Here is a 20,162-nt window from a genome sequence, read left to right as displayed (position 1 = left end):
GTCTACATTATGTTGAAGAAAACATTTTTTGAAATAATGACTCATGTTTAAATGGGCTATTCTCCCACATTTAATCAGTTAAAAAGGGCACAATCGATAACTTTGTTAACTACTTATGGGAAGTGTACCATCAGGGCCGGCCCTATAATGGGGCAGACTGGGGCAATTGCCCCAGGCGGCACTTTAGAAGGGGCGGCACTTTGCCGCCCCAAGCGTTTTTTTTGGTTTTTTTTTGTTGAAGCGGAGGAGAGAGAGAGAGGGGCACCGAGTGGTTTTCGCTTACCCGCTCGGCGCCCCTCTCTCTCTCTCCTCTGCGGCGAGTCTCCCTGTTCGGTCCCGGTGCCGGCTTGTAATGCAGAGCGCTGGAAGTGACGTCAATTTCCGGCGCTCAGCATTACAAGCCGGCACCGTGGCAGAGCAGGGAGACTCGCCGCAGGACTGTTTAAAGGTAAGTACCGGGGGGGATCGTAGATTATGGCGTCGGCGAAGTTTAAAATGCCGCCCCCCCGCCCCCGGCGTCGGGGGGGGGCGGCGTTTTAGACTTCGCCCCAGGCGGCGTTAAGTCTTCGGCCGGCCCTGTATACCATATGCAGTAATTCTACAGTTTCTTTGCCATACAGAATTGTAATATGTTATAATTAGTGTTTTCTGCTGTGTGGTGCAATCTATAACAAGTCAGCCCCACAAAGAGATTGTTGCTAAAAAAAAATGTAACTTGTTGCTTTACTTATTATTACAAGCCTTACTATAAGCTTTATTGCCATTTGACATCTCATACAATTTCCCTTCAAAGCCCCTTGTTATCACTCTTTCATTATATCACTCACACAGAAGTTTTTGTTTCCGCTGGTACCTATTTTTCAGTAATCATTTGTATAGAAAAATAACTTCTATGTTAGTCCATAGCACCATTGGTGAATGGTGCTAATGTAATGAAGAAATCCTTGATTCCATATTTGCAACAATTCCATATTTGCAACAATTCACTAAAGGTCTAGTGACAACTTGCCCATAAAAGTCAACTTGAGGATACACGGCAATAACAAGTTCAGTTGCTGTAATACACGGTAATATAGTGACTGAACATGTAATTCAGTGTTTTGGTTTGTATACACACACACTCCTGTTCAGCCAGCAGCCCTTTTCAGTTCGTAATACATTTTAGGTTTTATATTTAGCATAATCCCTTTCCATTGGTAAAAAATGAGGGCTCAAGGACATTGTTTGATGCTACTGAATGGATTTAATAGGTTTAAATGACTATTAATAAGATGCACTCTTTTGGGTATGAACAGTGATTTTTATGAACCTCATTTTCCCTATGTGGAAGTAGGAGGCATTGGTATATATATTACTGTTTTACTATTACGCCCTGTACTAATTCAGTGCAGAATTTGCTGCTTCTTTAAGAAGTGCCTGGTGGGGAAATGACTGCATAAAAACTTGTAGAATGACTACTGACAGAGTCAGGGCCGGCCCGACAATGGAGCCGAGTGGGGCAACCTGGACAGAGTACCTATGTTGTCTGCTTTTCAAAAATATCTCATCTTGCGGAGTGGTGATGCAAACCATCTAATATTTGATGCAAATGTCAAACAGATGAAAATCTCAGCCACGTGAGGGCTTTTTTGGGGTTATTGACATTAGCTGTATACAACTACCAATGAATAAACTAAAAAAAAAATGTGTTGGTTTTCAATTTTGGTTTATACCAAATGATGGTTGGTTTATGAGCAAGTTAAATGAGCAAGAGAAGTTTACGGTAAACAATGACATCAAAAATCAAAGAAAAAAATACTTGGACCATAAGTATAGACTGGGTCATTAAAGGTTAGTCAGCTCTCCCGTCCCACTGCACATGGGGTAGGGGATAGGGTGACCACATTTTATAACTGCCATTCAGGGACACTTACTTTGATGAGTGCTTGGGACTGGCAAAAATATATTTGCCAGCACATTTTTTCAGTATTTAAGCAAACATTCAATAGTTACATAAAAAAGTCATCCTTCTATACATATTAGACATCTTTTTATTGCTTTCTCAATTAGCAGGAACTTTTAAAATCTGTATAAATTACAAACCATATATAATAAACTGATTTTTTTACACATTGCTTAATGTATAAATAAAACTCAGTGATGTAAATATATTCTTGAAAATAAAATACCAAATTTACCAACCGTGTCCCAAAAAATAGCTTCCCATTGCCAACCTTGTCCCCTAACAGCTTTCCAGTGCTAACATTGTCCCCTAACAGCTTATCAGTGCCAACCTTGTCCCAAAAACAGCTTCCCATTGCCAACACCTGGGTAAATTGTATCATACATTATAGTATATATATATCTATATCTATCTATCGATCTATCTGTCTATAAAGAGAGAGAGATGTGTATTGCACATACATATTTTACAAATGAATACTCTAAACAGAAATATCAGCTAACACAAACTAGCATTTAGTGATCTACACGGACATTAATGGGAAATAAAATAAACATAATGCACGTCTGTAGGGACAGGCCAGTTCAGTTGGTTCAATGAATTCCAACAGGAACAATATTTTTCCGCTCAAGAATATGGCACCCAATCAAATACACATCATTAAATTGAGAAACAAATTCATCATGTTGTCCTTCTAGGGATAAAAAATTCAGAAATTCCAGAAATATAACTGGTGTTTTACATTTTCCTGTGGGTTGTTTGCCAATGCTTTATTTGTGTCCAATATGATTCTGGTTAAAAAGATATGGAACTGTGTGGCTATTTTTATTGCAGAATAAAGTACTTTTATTGATTAACATTAGTTTTGTTTCATTGCATTTAGTATTTGATGTGCAGCACACTTTTATTAGCTGATAAATCTATCCTGAATCTAAGAGAAGACCAAGGACCTGATTAAGGTCTGAGTGTTTACATAAAAATGGACAGACTAGATGGGCCGAATGGTTCTTATCTGCTGTCTAATTCTGTGTTTCTACTTTCATGATTTGCTAGACATTTAGTAAAAGAAGCCTATGCATTCCCTGTTAGCTAAACAGATTGGCGTGGGCACACAGGGATTTCTGGGGACAACCACGCTTTCAGATGTTCTGTAGAACTTGAAGCTGTCATGAGTTCCCGGGATAACCAAAAGTCTCATTACAAAAAAAACAAACATGCATATTCAATAACCTGCGATTTTCAAATGAGAGCAGCCGTTTCACAGAGATTTGCATCTCATCATATTCAATAAATCTTTCCAAGATATATATAGCCCCACACATTCTCACAGTAGGTTTCAGTTTAGGATATATGCCAAAAGTGTCAGTCACCTGCAGTTTTCAGACATTTTACACTGACAAATTTGTACTTACAGAACATAAAGAAACCCGGCAAAGCATAATGCAAGTACATCCAATTTAAAAATCAAATTAGTGCAGATGACGAGAGATTAGCATTTTTAAGAACAATTTCCGATTGCTTAAACGGGAACTGTCAAGTTGCAGCTTTTAGGAGATCAGAACTACTTATAGACTGTGATTTTTAAAATATTTTACAGAGATTTAATTTTTAAAGTAAGGGACCATTTTAAAACAAGTAAGTTGAAATCCGAAACTAGCATGTCTAATCTATTTTTTACTCCTCAGCCAGCTCTGGACAAGCTAAACGAACCAATCAACAATGAGCATTTTAACAAATGTCATTGCATGGGTTAATTTCGTTTTCTGAAATGTTGAAGTAACGTCAGCTTTAAATTCATTCTGCAACCAGCAGAATCTAGGCTAATAAAGGATAACTATAATTAATGAGTGTATTATGTAACATTTTTTCTTATTTAGAGCCATGTTTCTGTAAAATAATCCCAGTCATATCCTTCATCATCATCAGGTCTAGCACTGTTGGCACTTATTTTAACCCTTAATTGTGAAATCGGGAATGGTGCACTGTTAATGTCCATCGCTAAGAGATGCCGGTTTATGATTATTGAGGCTCTAACTGTCGCAGACACGTTTTCATACAAGTCAAGCCAAGTCAACTGATTGAAAATCATCACACAGCGTTGTTTAGGTCTAGGCTTCCTGCTTGATCAAAGATGTCCCATGTTCACTATGCTTTGACACAATTCTGTTTAACACACATGAATATCTAACAGGGTTGCATAGGAAGAGTAGCATTTTCTACCACTTAAACGTGAACGGGATGGGCATATGGCATTCGATCAAGGACTGATTCCTTACAGGAGAAAAAATGGGCAGACTGGATGGAATGGGTTCTCGTCTGCCAGCAAACTCTATGTTTCTATGTTACTTTAAGGATTAATAGACTAAAAGTTATGTCCAATCTTTTTTTTCTTCTCATGGCAAGCCATACACATTTACAATGCATCATTACTTTTAAAACATTGATATATATAATATATATATTCATTATACCATAGTAAGGTGTAACTGATGAAACCTATAACCATTACCGAAACATGGATGCTTTAAATGAATAAAGACTCATATATGCTCTCCATAAATCTATAACCATAAAATCCGGTGTGCGGTCCTTAGCCAATTGTGAATGTTTTTACATGGGTGGAAAATAAGCTGTAGCAAATTATAGTGTCAGGACATTACTTGTATCAAATAATGGTTATCTCTAATCATAATTATTTAAACACAAATCTGTTTCATTGTCTGTATGTGTTAATATACATGTCAGACAGGCCATTCTCTGTCTAGTTAATGCATGTGTGTACATATAATGCAATGCAACTAACAAGCAATGCAACTAATAAGTCATGACACTTCCAATTAAGCAAAAGTAAATAAATAAAATTATTTTGATGGTAATATAAAAAGAAATACATTTACATATATAAATATATATACTGTATTTGCCCGATTATAAGACGACCCTGATTATAAGATGACCCCCCAAAATCTGAATATTAATTTAGGGGGAAAAAAACTGAATATAAGATGACCGTAAAGGAAAAAAGTTTTACTAGTAAATATTAATTCATGTAAACTATTTTTTCATATTTAATAAAAGCTATGATTGAGAAAAATATATTTTTTTGTTTTTATTTCTTTAATTTTCCAACCTGCCCCCCAGTTATGCACATCTGCCCCAGGCTTGCCACTTTGCCCCCAGAAATGCCTTATACCCCCTATATGCCACTCTGCCTCCCTGATATGCCTTATACCCTCCTATATGCCGCTCTACCCCATGATATGCCTTTTAATCCCCTATATGCCACTCTGCCTCCAGAAACGCCAATTTTTCCTCCTGTAGCTTTCTGCATCATCATCAGCCCTCTGCTAATCACCACCTGAAGGCAAGCACTAACCCACCCCTCTGTTCATGGTATTTATACATCATCTTTTGCATCCTGAAGTCACTTAACACTCAGTACTGCTACGAGAAGTGCTACTACTCCCTCTTTTTTGCCCATCCTCATGTTTTAATTACCCCTGCTACTCCCTTAGATTGTAAACTCACGATTGGGGCCCTTAAAAGCCCATTTTTCTTTGCCAGGAACATTGTGTAAAAGTATCAAAAGGCAATCAAAAAGCTTATGGGCAGAGTTCAGTACCACATTTAAACTGTACAGTACTGCATATTTTATTGGTGCTTATTAAATAAAATATAATAAATGATAATAATAATGTAGCATTGCATTGCTGATTGCAATGGGTGCGATCAGCCAGCAGGTGGGCAATCAGATATATACTCTACTTGCATTCTAGCCCTATTCTCACATCCCACAAGCAGTCAAAAAGTGAAGGTGTACCAGCACTGGTGGTGCTAGCTTCTGCTGACAGGAGAGATTTCCGTCTGTTGTTAGATCTCCTCATTGGGGCAAAAAGCACAGAACATACTATGCCACCCTGATGCATTTTTTTTGTAAGGAAGGCATATTAGCACCCTGAAGCACTAAGAGGTTAAGACCCCTAACATTTAGTAAAACCATGTCCTTAACTCAGGATGAATTCTCGCATACACACACTATAGGCAAAAGTCCTTCACTGACATTAAAAACAAAGGTTTCATCCAGAGAACATGTGCGTTTCTGTACATGTGATGTTATACAGTGTCACCAACATGAGCTTTACATGCAATCTTACTGTATGGAGCTTTTCCTAAACAAAAAGTGAGATTTTGTCACTATTGTGAAAATAATAATAAAACCTTTTTTGGGGTTTGTATTTGCCCTATTAAATCATGATGGCATGACAGGTTTAATTTGTCCTGTTTATATATTAGCTAAAACATGATATGTATACCTGTGAAAATAAACCATTGTTAATGTTTATCATAAATAAAAACAAAACTATAAATCATCTCTGCATTTTCTGGTATATTAAATGCATTTTGCAACCAGTGAACTGGGCAAATAAGGTTTATCAGGAGTGGAGCTATCAGAAACTAGAACAGAAACTAATCTGTGCTATGACATTCATTGACTATTCATTATGAAGGTACAGCACTGGCAGGTTTCTCCAACAAGAAGGGCTGAGTTGACCTTGTCTAATGTATAATGTATAATTCAATGCGTGTGAAGAAATCTCACTGATTTAACTATGCACTATACAGGACCAACCAAGCTCTTCCTGCAGCAGAAGCTCACTGCGATTGGACCTTCCTAATATGAAGTCAAGCCAAGAAGCTTTACTACCCTGCAAACTCTTCTGTCTATGCTCCCTTTATTGAATAAACACCACTATGTTATTGCAATCTAGAAATGAAGCTCAAGGTGCATGCAGTAATCAAGTAAGATCTTTGATTTTAATTATAGTAGCTTTTTCAGATAGTTTATATTGTTTAATTGCAGCCAAGGTCAAAACATGTAATGAGCAATCAAATAAATTGTCCTTCCAGACACCAATGAAAATATAAATGTTGGTTAGGTTTACTAAAATATATAAGTGTAATTAGCCATTTGCTTTGAATGTGCAATGTTATGTCTTGATGTTCCAGTCATTAACCCTTTAAGACTCTCTAGCAACAGGAAAATGCTTGCTTGAAGGACTACAAATGCTAGTTCTCTGGAAAACGAATGGCTGGCAAGTGAACAAAATAGTCTACAGCAGCCTGAATGGTGAAGGTTACCCATTTCACATTCAAAGGGTTATATGAATTCCTATTTTTGTAGGTAACATTTTTTTTCTTTATATTGCATGATTGTTAGTAGACAGACTAACTGAAGAAAGGAGAATAGGACATCTATAACACAATAGAAATGTAATTTCTAAATATTTGACAAAAAGAAGAGAAATCGCAGGAAATTAAAGTGTTTCACTGTAGATATATTTTTGCAATGTTTCTTCATTGAATATCACAAAAGATGATAATGGAAATGTTAGCACATTCTGATTGTTTATCTTTCGCGGCTTTTGTTGAAATCAATGACATTAATACTTTTCTAGTAATACGTCAGTGCAGCTAACAAAAAGCACTGGATTAAGGTATCACGCCAGCCATTGGGTATTTTCTGTGAAGCAATAAAACACACTTGGGTGTCAAACTGATATATTGAAAGAAAAGGGAAAATAAGGCTGAGTGATAGCGAAAGTGATAAAGGTTATGAGAATAAAAGGTCAGCTAATACGGAGACAGGAATATTCAAAATTTCAAGAATCAAGTCTGGATTATTACAATGCTCTGTATGTAGGCCTCCCAGAAAAAGATCTTCACAAACTGCAGTTGGCTCAGAACGCAGCAGCCAGACTATTAACAAGTCAACCCCACTCTTGCCATATTAGGCCTATTTTACGGTCTCTCCATTGGCTTCCTATCAAATGGAGAATTCACTTTAAGATAGGTGTGTTGTCATTTAAAGCCTTAAAGGACCAGGGACCCTGTTACCTGAAAGAGCTATTAACACCCTACATCCCTGCTCGCCCCCTCCGATCCACACATATGTCTCTTCTCTCATTACCCAAAGTGCGCACAAAATCCGGCTCCAACGCATTCTGCCATGCTGCTCCCACATTCTGGAACTCTCTACCACTTTCAATCAGAGAGGCTCCATCTTTAGAGACTTTAAAAAAAAAGACTTAAAACCCATCTTTTCTCCCAATCCTTCAGATAATTCACTCTTTCTCGTATGCATATACCTGTAAAGTGCTTTGAGTCCCACTGGGAGAAAAGCACTATATAAATACTTGTTGTTGTTGTATATATATGTAACCCAGTGCAGTTATTTTGTCTAATAACATTACAGCTGGGTTGTCATGGATACTGACCTTTCCTTCCAGCACCAGGTTACTTGTCTCCTCTGAGCCAATCAGTATCTCAATGGGACATATGTCAGTTTGCCTAAGCTAGGGAATGGTTTCTCAGCCTATCAGAGGAGAGGGTCTAGGAAGAAACTTCTGGAAGAGCAGAGCTAAGCAGGGGAGTGAAGAAGGAAGAGAGACAGACTGCCCTCCCTGTAAGCAGGTCTGAAGTAAACCTGTTGCCTTTAGTGTGTGTACTGCTGACATCCAAGCAGTACACTGAAGTTGAAGTAGAAGTGTGCAGAGAATACAGCATGGTGCTGTATGTTCCTGAGTGAGAGTGAGAGACTGCAAGTACCCAGAGCGTCCAAGTCCTGCATCCTGTACCAGTGAGGTGAAAGCAGAGCTGCAGACAGACATCTGTGTGGGAAGACAGTTATTATTCTCAGCCAGGAGGTTAAAGGGGCAGCATCCCAGAGCTGCCTGAAGACATTAAGGAGAGGTACTTCACTAATATATATCTATCAACATAAATATATCCTTGTCTCCCCGGGTAGCGCTACCTGCATCAAGGGCCCCAACAGTGCACCAACACTGGGACATCTGGGTGGGAAGAACACCTACATTTGGGGTGGGGAGCGGCTGTTGGCAGTTATCTGTGTTATATATATATATTCTCAGGACTGTGCACCCACTGCTAGAACTGAACTGCATAGGCACTGCAGCTGGGTCCTTATATTATAATACCTGTTTATTTTAATATATTCTATAAATAATTAGCATTTCAGTTGTGTGTGTTATTTTCTTGTGTGAAAGGGGCCATTTCTCAGTGGGTGGGTTCCCCTACTCAACATAGTACAAATCACTGAGTGGAGGCACTGCATAAAGAAAGAAGATGTCCCGATCTCCCAGCAATTGCGGAGGCTCAGGTTTCCTGTCACCAGCGTCACTGAAATATGTAACTACCAGCCTGGCAGCAGAGCAAGGTAAAAAAAGGGTTACATATACAAATTTACAAATACATGTCCCTTTACCAGCGGCCGAACTCATCTCTATTAGTCAGTCCCTTTCTGTATTAGCTGTGAGCCGGGGGACAGATCAATAGAGTGAGGCAGTGGCCCACCAGCCCACAACTGTGCCTAAAGGATTTCTGTGTCCTTATGCTGAAACATACTGATTTATTGTGATCTTTGAACTTATCTATACACTTATCAGCAGAGATAGGCAAAGTGTACTAGGACTCCAGTGTGGCAAGGTCTGTGAAGGTCTATAAAACACCATTAAATTGTCCACCACAGACACCAGTAAACAAATATGTGTTTAAATGCTTGCAAGCAGGGCCCTCATTACCTAATGTAATGGTTTGTCTTAGTCTGTAAATTCTAGTTTTTTTCATACCCTTTCAATGTACAGTATGTACTAAGTAGCGCTGTTGAAATTGTTGGAGTTATATAAATAAAAGATAATACATGAGTGTGTAAATTAATGTAAGCAAGTGTAAGAAATCAGATTCACAATACCACACAGGGCCGGCCGAAGACTTAACGCCGCCTGGGGCGAAGTTTAAAACGCCGCCCCCCCCCGCCGACGCCGGTACTTACCTTTAAAAAGTCCTGCGGCGAGTCTCCCTGCTCTGCCACGGTGCCGGCTTGTAATGCTGAGCGCCGGAAATTGACGTCACTTCCGGCGCTCTGTATTACAAGCCGGCACCGGGACCGAACAGGGAGACTCGCCGCAGAGGAGAGAGAGAGGGGCGCCGAGCGGGTAAGCGAAAACCACTCGGTGCCCCTCTCTCTCTCCTCCGCTTCAAAAAAAAAACAAAAAAAAAAGCGCTTGGGGCGGCAAAGTGCCGCCCCTTCTAAAGTGCCGCCTGGGGCAATTGCCCCAGTCTGCCCCATTATAGGGCCGGCCCTGATACCACACATTAATAGAGATTTAGACAGAATAAAGTTATATACATGTGTGACACCCTCTTGAAGAATTCAAATCTGTTTGCTGCGAAATTAGACCCACCTGTGATAAACTGTCAGTGCAAGAATTAACTTCGGGGGAAGCACCTCTTCTCCGGTTCTCTGTGTCAACACCAGAATGCTCCGGGATGCGGGGTCTTGACAGGCCCCACTCCCCTGCCATTTCCCCTTTAAATGGGGGTTTCTCGCAATATCAGCGGGAACGCCTCCTGACATCAGTGGGAACGCCTACTGACATCAGGGGGAACGCCCCCAAGGTCAGAAGTCCCGCCCACCAATGCGAGCAGGAATACCGATGTCAGTGGGAGGTCCTGGCTGCGTCCCGCAAGGGCAGGCTCTCGGTAGCCGGAGCCCAGAAGTTCCCAGTTATGCCAAGGAGGACCCCATCGCTGGAAAAATAACATAAAATGGCAAGACTGATCTTTGCCAAAACCTACCTAGCTAAACCACAATCATTCTGGAAAAATGTTCTATGGACAGATAAAACCATAGCAGAGTTCTTTGGCAATGCAAGACCAGCAATATGTTTATAGGTGCTGAAAGGAAAAAAAACACACTACCTACAGTTAAATTTGGTGGAGGATCTGTAATTTTGTGGGGCTGCTTTGCTGCCTCTGGTACTGGAGACCTTGAACATATTAAATGAATCATGAAATCAGAAGGTTACCAAGGCTTTTGATAGAGAAATGTGCTACCCAGAAAACTAGGTTTGGGTGGAAGATCATGGGTCATTTAGCAGGGCAATAACCAAAATTACACTTCCAAAACCACCAAAGAATGGTTGAAAGGGGAAAATTACTTTTTAAGACTGAGCATTAAGGAGTCCTTATTGAAATATGATTGAAATATGATTAAAGAGCTGAAATCTATCACTGGGAAAAGGAATATTACTTGAACAAATTGCAACTGAAGAGTTAGAGAAACTGCCAGCAGACAGGTGAGGACGGCTACAAGAAACAATGGGTTGTACAACCAAATATTAGGTCATGCTGACCAGGTCATATACACAGCAGCCTAAGTCTCTGCGTCTAATCAAGGTCTGTCCTGAATGTTGACCTTGCAGAATTTTGTGGGGTTTTCCCACACTAAATACATTTCTTGATCTGCCTTCCAGTGAAAATAAGAGTTATTTATTTTGTTTGAAAAACCATTGTGTAGTTTACCCCAACTCCTGTTTGGGATTAAAACATTTTAGTATTTTTGTTGTAATTCTGTAATTTTTGGAACTGGGACCACCAATAGACACTTCCATTGCAATATAATTGTTGCCATATGTTTTTCATACAGGAATACAATTTAAATGGAGTTTACTTACTGGAAACATGCTCCAAACAAAGGCTAAAAGCAGTCTCTCAGCTGTTAGATTGTATTTCGAACATATGGCAATTTGCAATTAATACCACAGTTAAATGAACACTAACAACAGTCATGCTCAGTAGAAATTGCGCTTTTAATCATATCTATTTTCCAAGCAGATAAGACGGCTGTATTAAAGCTATTTAACTTAAACTATAATTACATCTGCTTTCCTGAGTTTCTCTGCTGTTTTTGTAATCCTCTATACCTTTGTATTATTTTTGAAACTGGTCTCTAATTGCAAAATGCTAATGCAATGCATATTAATCATCATCGTTGAGATAACAAACAAGCACCCAAGAACTTTCTTTCAGAAACTATTAGAACTCAGGTTGGGAAATATGTACAGTGCTAACAAACATGTTATAATATTCACAAATTCATGAAAACTAAATATATATAAATAGCAATGCAGGGGAAATAATATACACTGCCTATTAATGTTAATGTGTATGTTCTCCTTGTCTTAGGCTAGCAGTAAAGGCTATAAATTAAACCACAGTCCCTCTCTCATTTACCCTCAACCTCTTAATAGATTGCAATCTTGCTCTGCAGAGTCTTCTCCTTCTTTAACAGTAGAGCTTATTATGTGTTAGTCTTATTGTCAAATTGGATATTGGCAATTTTAATGTTATATTTTCACTGTCCCCCTGATATAATATTAACCACGATTAGAGGTGACCCAGTCATTAGTGTAATTGGCACACCTGTGAACTATTTAGCTCTCCCTCCCACAGGGAGACAGGATGGTTTTATAAGGAGGCAGTGCTACAATATAAGTACTTATGTATGCATTCTTTAACCTCTTGATGACAAGACTTTACTTGTACTGCATTTTTGCAGTGTTGCTATTTAGCTGTAATTTTCTTCTTTCTCATTTAGTGCACCCAACACATTTGATATTGTTTTAAGGACAAGCAGGGCTTTCTTTATATACCATTATTTTAACCATATCATCTAATTTACTATAACAAATTATAAAATATGATGACATTTTTTTAAAAGGACTTTTACTTGAAATATCTTTAACTCATCTGCAAAAATTAATGAAAAAAACTGCACTTTATAGGGTAATACTACTTCAAAACTATTTTTTTTCAAATATGGTCATACTATCCCCATGTCCTATTAGGGACATCTTTGAAGGCAGCCACCTCAATTTACCCCATCAAACCATATATGTTTGAAAACTAGATAAATGCTAGTATTTTAACTTTTCCCATGTACTAATTCTACCACCACCCTTTGTCAAATTTATTGCTAGTAATTCTTTTTGCATTTTTCAGGTATGAATTTACAGCTCCTGGTATATGCCATTGTCAAACACCTTAATATGTGTTCTGCAACATCTCCCAAGTACATTGATACCACCAATGAATGGGTTTGTTGGGTTGTTTGTGGGGTAATAGGCAATATCTTCCATGAATGCTGCAAAACCGCCGATCGCTGTGATTGCAAGTATTTAAAAGCAGCCTGTACATGTATGGGTTTTGACACAAATGCATTGCATCGTGAGCCTGTACATGTACTGGCTTTGTCGTGAGGGGGTTAAAAAACAGAAAATATACGGCACTGAGATACCAACTGAGGTACAAGCTGTAGGAGTCCTCCTCATCAGTGGTACAATGATCAAAGTAGCCAATCAGTGACAGAAAGGAGTAGATCACTGTCCGCAATGTTGGCCGAGCCAGTGCTGGAGCTAACCGGAGGAAAGTATAACGTGCAAGGAGATGCATTCATCAGAGTAATTTATAGGGACCTCTCAGCAATAATATGCATATGATAGCTGGAGTATCCCTTTAAAAATGAAAAAACAATATAAATATAAAATCACTTACCTTAGGTAGAATCCCCCTGTCTCCTCCTTTGTATGATTCTCTACACTAATAGGCTGCTTGAAGCCTATATTACATTTTATGCATGTTAACACTCAGCTTTTTGGACTACCCATCAGGTAAACCAATCTCAAATGTTTAACTCACAATCTATTAAACCCAATATATATGCATATTTTATTTTTTCATTCTAATAATTATATTGCGGTCAATAAACATTTTTCTCCTTCTCATCCTTTTAAATATATTCATTTCTGTTTACAAATAGTAATCAGTGCTTCAGATCCCATTTTCAGTATCTAACTCGGTCCTGTGTTTCCATGACTTGCAGCACCAGTCTCTATGGTAACTAAAATATTGAATTGCAGATGTATGCATCTCTCTAACTTAATTATTCACAAGTATGTTTACTCTCCAGGTGCTTTCTCCCTTTCCTTACTAACCTCTCATAAACTCATACTTATACTACGTATATATATATATATATATATATATATATATATATATATATATATATATATATATATATACACACACACACACACACATACACCACACGCCAATGGTCTCCATTTCCAACCTTAATGAGTGTTAGGATCTTAAGAGGATGAAATTAAGTGTAGAAAAGAACATTTAGCTTTCTTAAACTTATCTATTTATGTGTCAGTTTACGTAAAGCTATTTTAGTACTGCAAATAATCCTACTTGCTTTAGCCTGCAAATATATTTGGTGCTTATATAAACAAAATACGCATTTCATTTTTCTATAATTTCCTAAAAAAATTCCTTTTGTTGCCATCAAATTCCATAGCGCTGTACAATGGGTAGACAGGACATAACAAGTAGTATGTAACATAGCAAATTGACTTACAGAGACAACAGGTGAGGAGGGCCCTGCTCAGACGTGCTTACAATCTTCTACACGTTAATTTAAATTATCTGCTGTATGACTGATGTGGAAGCCTATGCACACAAGTCACGTCCAAGCCTACTTCTGCAGTTTGTAAAGGATTGTCAAGATGTATTTGCTCATATTAACTGCAGGATTTCTTTGTCAAATTAAGTAATTGTACATTGAACTGGGACATTAGAGTATTTTGTAGTGAATGTACACAAAAGTATGATTTGCTTGTTGGTTATAGCACTTGCCTTCTGGGTATATGTATTTTTTTACCTTATAGCTAAACTTTTGCAAGATTTTTGTAATTTTTTGTTGAGTTCTTTTGATTGTTTCCATTCTTTTTGTTTTTTTTAAAGTTTCATCACATCTTGTCACGCACAGCGAGGTTGGAGACACTGATGCAGGTAGGACACAAGGTGCAGACAGCTTTAAGGTCAAGCCAAGGTCAGGAATCCAGAGGTCAGAATAAACAGGAACAAGCCAAGGTCAAACAATGAAGACAAAAAAATGAAGATGTGAAGTGACTAGGCGCCAATTAGAGGTTTTGGCGCCAAAATATGAAAAGTCTGACACCGCTTTCCGTTTGGTGGAATCTGGTGGCCATCTTGAGTGTGGGAAGACTGTAGCCTATAAGTATATTTGCCTGCAGTTCTTGGTCTTACTACCAGAGGGCGCACGGAGGTGGATAGAGGTCCTCCTCTTCTCCGTGCCGGCTGCTGCGGCTGTTGGATAGCAGAGGGAGGTCTCCCTCTCCTCCGTAACGGCTGCTGGGGCTGCTGGCTGACGGAGGGAGATCTCCCTGTCCTCCGTGGCGGCTGTGGCTGCTGGCTGATGGAGGGGGGTCTCCCCCTCCTCAGTGGCGGCTGCAGTTGCTGATTGAAGGAGGGGGGTCTCCTTCTCCTCGGTACCGGCAGTTGAGGCTGCAGGCTGGCGGAGGGGGGTTTCCCCCTCCTCCGTGGCGGCAGCTGAGACTGCTGGCTGCCAGAGGGAGGTCTCCCTCTCCTCCGTACCGGTGGCTGCCGATTCAGGTAGGTGACACATCTTGTATAACTTCATGTCAAATGAATCACCATAATGTTGTATTTTATGCTCTAAGAATATTATGCATGCTTAAATATATTTTTAATCGATTAGCATTAAGGACAACTCAAGTATTAATTCATTAAATTTAGTTATATGCACTTGTTCGCTTCTTTCCTTACCTGCTTAAGCTTCTTCAAGTCTTCATCAAGCTCCAGATTGTCCAAGATAACTGCCACAAACAAACTGAGTAAAATCTAGGAAAACAAAGAACATAATAATAGTAATACATAGCAATAATAATTTTAACTGCAATTTTATTTGATAAACTGTAATTTGGATATTTTGTATTCAGCACAACCGGATAGCTGGCATTTGTACCAGGGCACTACAGAAGATTTTTTAAAAATCACATATTCACTGGTTGCCACCTATGTAGTAACATAAGGGGGGGGGCAACAACACCTGTGTGCTACCACTGTATTCGGTTGGCTTAGATGTATGCCATTACACTATTTATTAGTGTTTGGAGCACTTTACTAATATAGGCCATGGTGTGATATAGGATTCCAAGCTTCCCATTGGGTCTCTGGGTTAATTGAACAATAGAATAGTACGTTTTAAGGGGATCTTTATTTTTGGAATTAATTTGTGTTAAATCCCTTTTATAATAAGTCAAGTAACTATCAAGAGCTCTATCTTGCTATAACTTACTTATTTCGGAGACTAATTTGTTTTGCTAATTAATTTTCAAAAGTTTTCAAAAAGCAGGCTGACACGGGGTGATATATGTTAACATTATCATGGTCAAGCATTTCCATATCAACTCTGTATTTTTTTATTAAACATTAAATGAAACAGACAAATGAATGCAACAATTAGGGACATTACGCTAATGAATTTTGACCATAAAAATAACGATTGCATAGCTTAAAATATTGTAATAAACCGGGAAAGGGATTATTGTTTTACTGAAAAATGAGTGCCTTTTGAAGATACAGTGTATTAATCGCTAAAATGTAATGTCTTTGTTACTAACTGTGACATAGATTAGTAACCAGAATAATAACTCTTCAGTAATGATACAATTCATGTGGTTTTTCTAGTCTGTTTTAGATGATCATTGGGAAATATAGAAATAAAGAAATGTTCAATTCTCATTTAGATATTTTCAAATACATTTATTCTAGAATAAAATTTAAAGCATACTGAAATCAAACATGAGCAAAGCTAATGCAAATCTGTCTGGCATGTAAGAAAAGGCTTATAGAGAAAATTACATTTAATATCTATATAAAAAATGATGGAGGCCCCACTATAGATGTATAAGTAATGGGAGCTGGTCATAATTTTGGAGTTGCCCCAGGGGGCCCCAATTTTAGTTCTGGTTGGTGTAATCCTTCTGGTTCATTTTTTGGACAGTTATAATGATTGACTTGTGGCTATATTCTGATCATGAAAGCTATAATGAAAATATTCCAGTCAATAAGTGTGTTTTTCTGTGGCATGTGCTGCTGCATTTCTATAAAACAGGTTTAGGTACATTTCTAAAATGTCCTTTATTGAGCTGTGAGCCATGTTTAGCTTAACATTACTATCCATTTAATTGTTGATTTTATCTTCTGATCACTGCAGCTGGATATATCTCAAAGGTATTCATAAAATCTCTATCAGCACTGCGTGCACTGGAAGACTACAGTATTCATCAGCCAGTCTTATTTCTCATACCCTTTCACATCTTTTGGTACAATATTGAATAAAATTCTCATTGTGTTTTTTTTGCTTTTTTCTGCATCAACAGATATATGCACTCACATATGTTGAATGTGATGTACTTTGTTTTTCCAACTTCTGTAACTATGTAAGTATCTTGCTTTTGCGCAACTAGCTAGCGGCATTAGTAGCACTTTACAGATTTCTGGTCAGACCTCAACTTGAGTATTGTATACAGCTCTGGAGACCCCATCTCCAGAAGGATGCTGACATTTTGAAGAGAGTTCAGAGAGGGACTACTAAAATGGTAAATGATTTACATGATGAAAATATCAAGAAGACTATGAATGGCTTGGAAGAAAGGAGAGGGGAGATGTGACAGAAACATGTAAATAAAGGCATTTAACAAAGTACAAGAAGGAAGTTTTTTTCACATCAGGGAAAGTGTTAGAGGTAATAATATAAAACTAGAGGGTCAAAGACTAGAAAATGTTACTTAACTGAGAGGGTAGTAGATAAGTATAACAGTCTCCCATCAGATGTGGTAGAGGGAATTTAAACATGCATGAGATAGGCATAAAGCTATTCTCAATCTAAGAAAAGTCTTAGATGTAAGTCCTCACATCAGAAAACGTGTGCAGACTAGATGGGACGAATGGTTCTTAGAGCCTCAATATTTTCCATGATGTCTTGAGGTCAGATGGAGAAGCCCAATTGGCAAGTAGGCCAGTTTTGCAGTAGAAGTCTAAGGCTAGGTTCACGAGGGTAGATAAGGCAAGAAGGTCGAAATCAGTAAGATAAGGCAAAAGACACTTAAAAAATTACCACAAGCACTGGCACAACCAAGCTCTACAACTGAGCAAGTAGGAAAGGGCAGGATCCAATATATATAGAGCTGCTCTAATTACCTTGCTCAGGTGGAACAGGGTAAAAACACTTTAAGAGGCATGTGGGCAGACCTGGGAGCTGCAGTGATGGAGAACGCAAGGCAGTTCATGGTCCCCTTTTGTTGTGTAGGGGCCAGTGGCTTGGTTAACCAGTCGGGGGGCGCTGGACAATTGCCAATTGCTCATACTTTTTTGAGGGGCGCCACAGGTGATACTCTGACATGCCCCCCCCATGAGGTTCAGGAGCCATGGCACCCTCTGGACAGCAGCCTTGCACAGGTGCATTGGGAGGGGTATGTTGTGCAGAGGCAGGTTGTGCTTATCTAACCTGTTGCTGTTTCTGTATGGTTTATGTAGTGATAGCATCTGCTAATCATGTGGGCTCCATGCTGCTTGGCTCCGTTGTACTGTCACAGGGTCAGGCAGAGCAGCCCAATGGACGCCGAGGCCGGGTTTGCAGTACAAAAAGGTACTTCAAAAAGCGTGGTCAAAAACAGGCAGATGACTAGGGGAGGTGGTTAGGTTCACAAAGAGGTCAAAATCAGGAAGATAAGGCAAAAAGACACATGGAACACTCACTGGCACAAGCAAGCCCCACAACTGAGCAAGGAAGAAAGCGCAATATTTATATATATATATATATATATATATATAATAAAGTGGGTCCTAATTACCTTGCTCATATGGAACAGGGTATTATCTGTTTGAGAGGCGTGCACGTGTGGACCTGGGAGCTGCAGTGATGGAGAGGGTGAGGTTGCACGTGTACCCCTTCTGACGGTAAGCGAAGGGGTTGGGGAGCGCCGGAAGGCATGGGTGCCGACCTCACACCCCTCTGCTGCCAGATTGCTGGCGGAGTTCCAAGCTGCCAGCCATACTTGTTGAAAGATAACTTGCAAGTTATACATATGAATTGTTTTCCATAATTACAGATACATTGTGAAACTACTTGTTTTACTTTTCTCTACTAAAGGTGTTTTATAAAGAATCCCTAAAATAACAGCATAACGGTTAAGTGTGCTCTTAAATGTGACAATTATTTACAGAAGAACTGAGCTTCAGTGGATATTAAAAAAACCTTGAGGGGCATGAACAGTGAAATCAGAAGTGCTCACTCACCCTTAGAACCTATCACGATCAGTGGTTTACCATAATTTTTTAACATAACAAAAATTAACTGAAAATGCCTATAACTAGTTTGGATTGTGGAAAGTGTGATATTTAGGAAGTGTAGTAGAGCATTGTTGCTTAAATTAAAGTTCTTTAGACATGTCTTGAGGATTCCGGACATGCAAAAATGTATCCATTTAAGTGGCGCACGCATTTGAATCTCTTGCTTACCGTTGGTTTCACTGTATCTTTCTTTTTGAAGGTATAGTTTAGAAGCCATGTTTACGATTTTGGAATCAGTCAGTTAAATCACACTTTATGTTTTCGATATACTTTACATTTGTTTATTTACTTTGCTGTTTAGTTGTTTTATATCGTATGCTGAGTAGCATTTTCTTCTTTAGAAATCTCTGTGTTTTATTTTCACAGACATAATCTTTGTAAAAAAAACCTTCTGTAGTGCTAAAAGAAAATTAAACGGATGGCCCGGATATATCGACTTGTGTTTTGAATGGCTTTGAATACTTTAAGCAGTGAAATGGTTATGGGCAGTAATGTGGCACTTTTATGTTTTGTCTTAAAAGAAACTGCTGAAAACAGTTCTTTTACATGTTTATTCCTTGGCTATTAAGCATTTTTCTCCCCACTTGCACCATATGCAAACATTGTAATCGCTCTAGTCTTAAAGAAAATAACATCCTAAAAAATGATAATAAACATAACCAATTTGGCATTTAAGTCTGAAACCACCCACCATTTTTGACAGCTGAGTGGGAGTAATTATATAGCAAACTGTTGTTAACGAGTAATCTAGCTATATTGCCTATGCACAAACTGAGAAAGATCTTCTTGAATCGTACATTGGTAGTGCTCATTTTTTTAAACGAGCATCAGATGGCAATATATTCAGTCCCCGGAGGCATCCATTTCATCCAACACTACTTCTCCTATCTACATATCTGATTCTATTTGGCACAAAGTTTCCAGCTTTCAAAGAGACTAGATTTTTTGCTAAAAACCCCCCAAATATTTATAAAAAGGTAAATGTGAATGGTGCAGGGGTTCAGAGATGCAGGTCAAATATGTTAATAGAGGACATCAAACCTTTCTCCAGTAAGAGACAGATATTTTCAGGTAGCTAAATAGAATTCATACCAAAGTCAGGATATTGCTCCAATAC

General features: G+C 38.6%; 1 protein-coding gene across 1 annotated transcript in view; it reads right to left on the bottom strand.

Annotated features, from left to right (window-relative positions):
• NALCN (sodium leak channel, non-selective) overlaps positions 1-20,162 on the bottom strand; it is a 140,155-nt gene that overhangs the window by 40,324 nt on the left and 79,669 nt on the right. Inside the window, exon 16 of the mRNA XM_053455325.1 lies at positions 15,455-15,529. Coding sequence (XP_053311300.1) covers positions 15,455-15,529 — 75 coding nt within the window. The remainder of the gene's footprint in view (positions 1-15,454; positions 15,530-20,162) is intronic.

This window comes from Spea bombifrons, chromosome 2, assembly GCF_027358695.1.
Source record: "Spea bombifrons isolate aSpeBom1 chromosome 2, aSpeBom1.2.pri, whole genome shotgun sequence".
In the NCBI taxonomy this organism is placed as follows: Eukaryota; Metazoa; Chordata; class Amphibia; order Anura; family Pelobatidae; genus Spea; species Spea bombifrons.
This window is presented reverse-complemented; position numbering and strand designations above follow the sequence as displayed.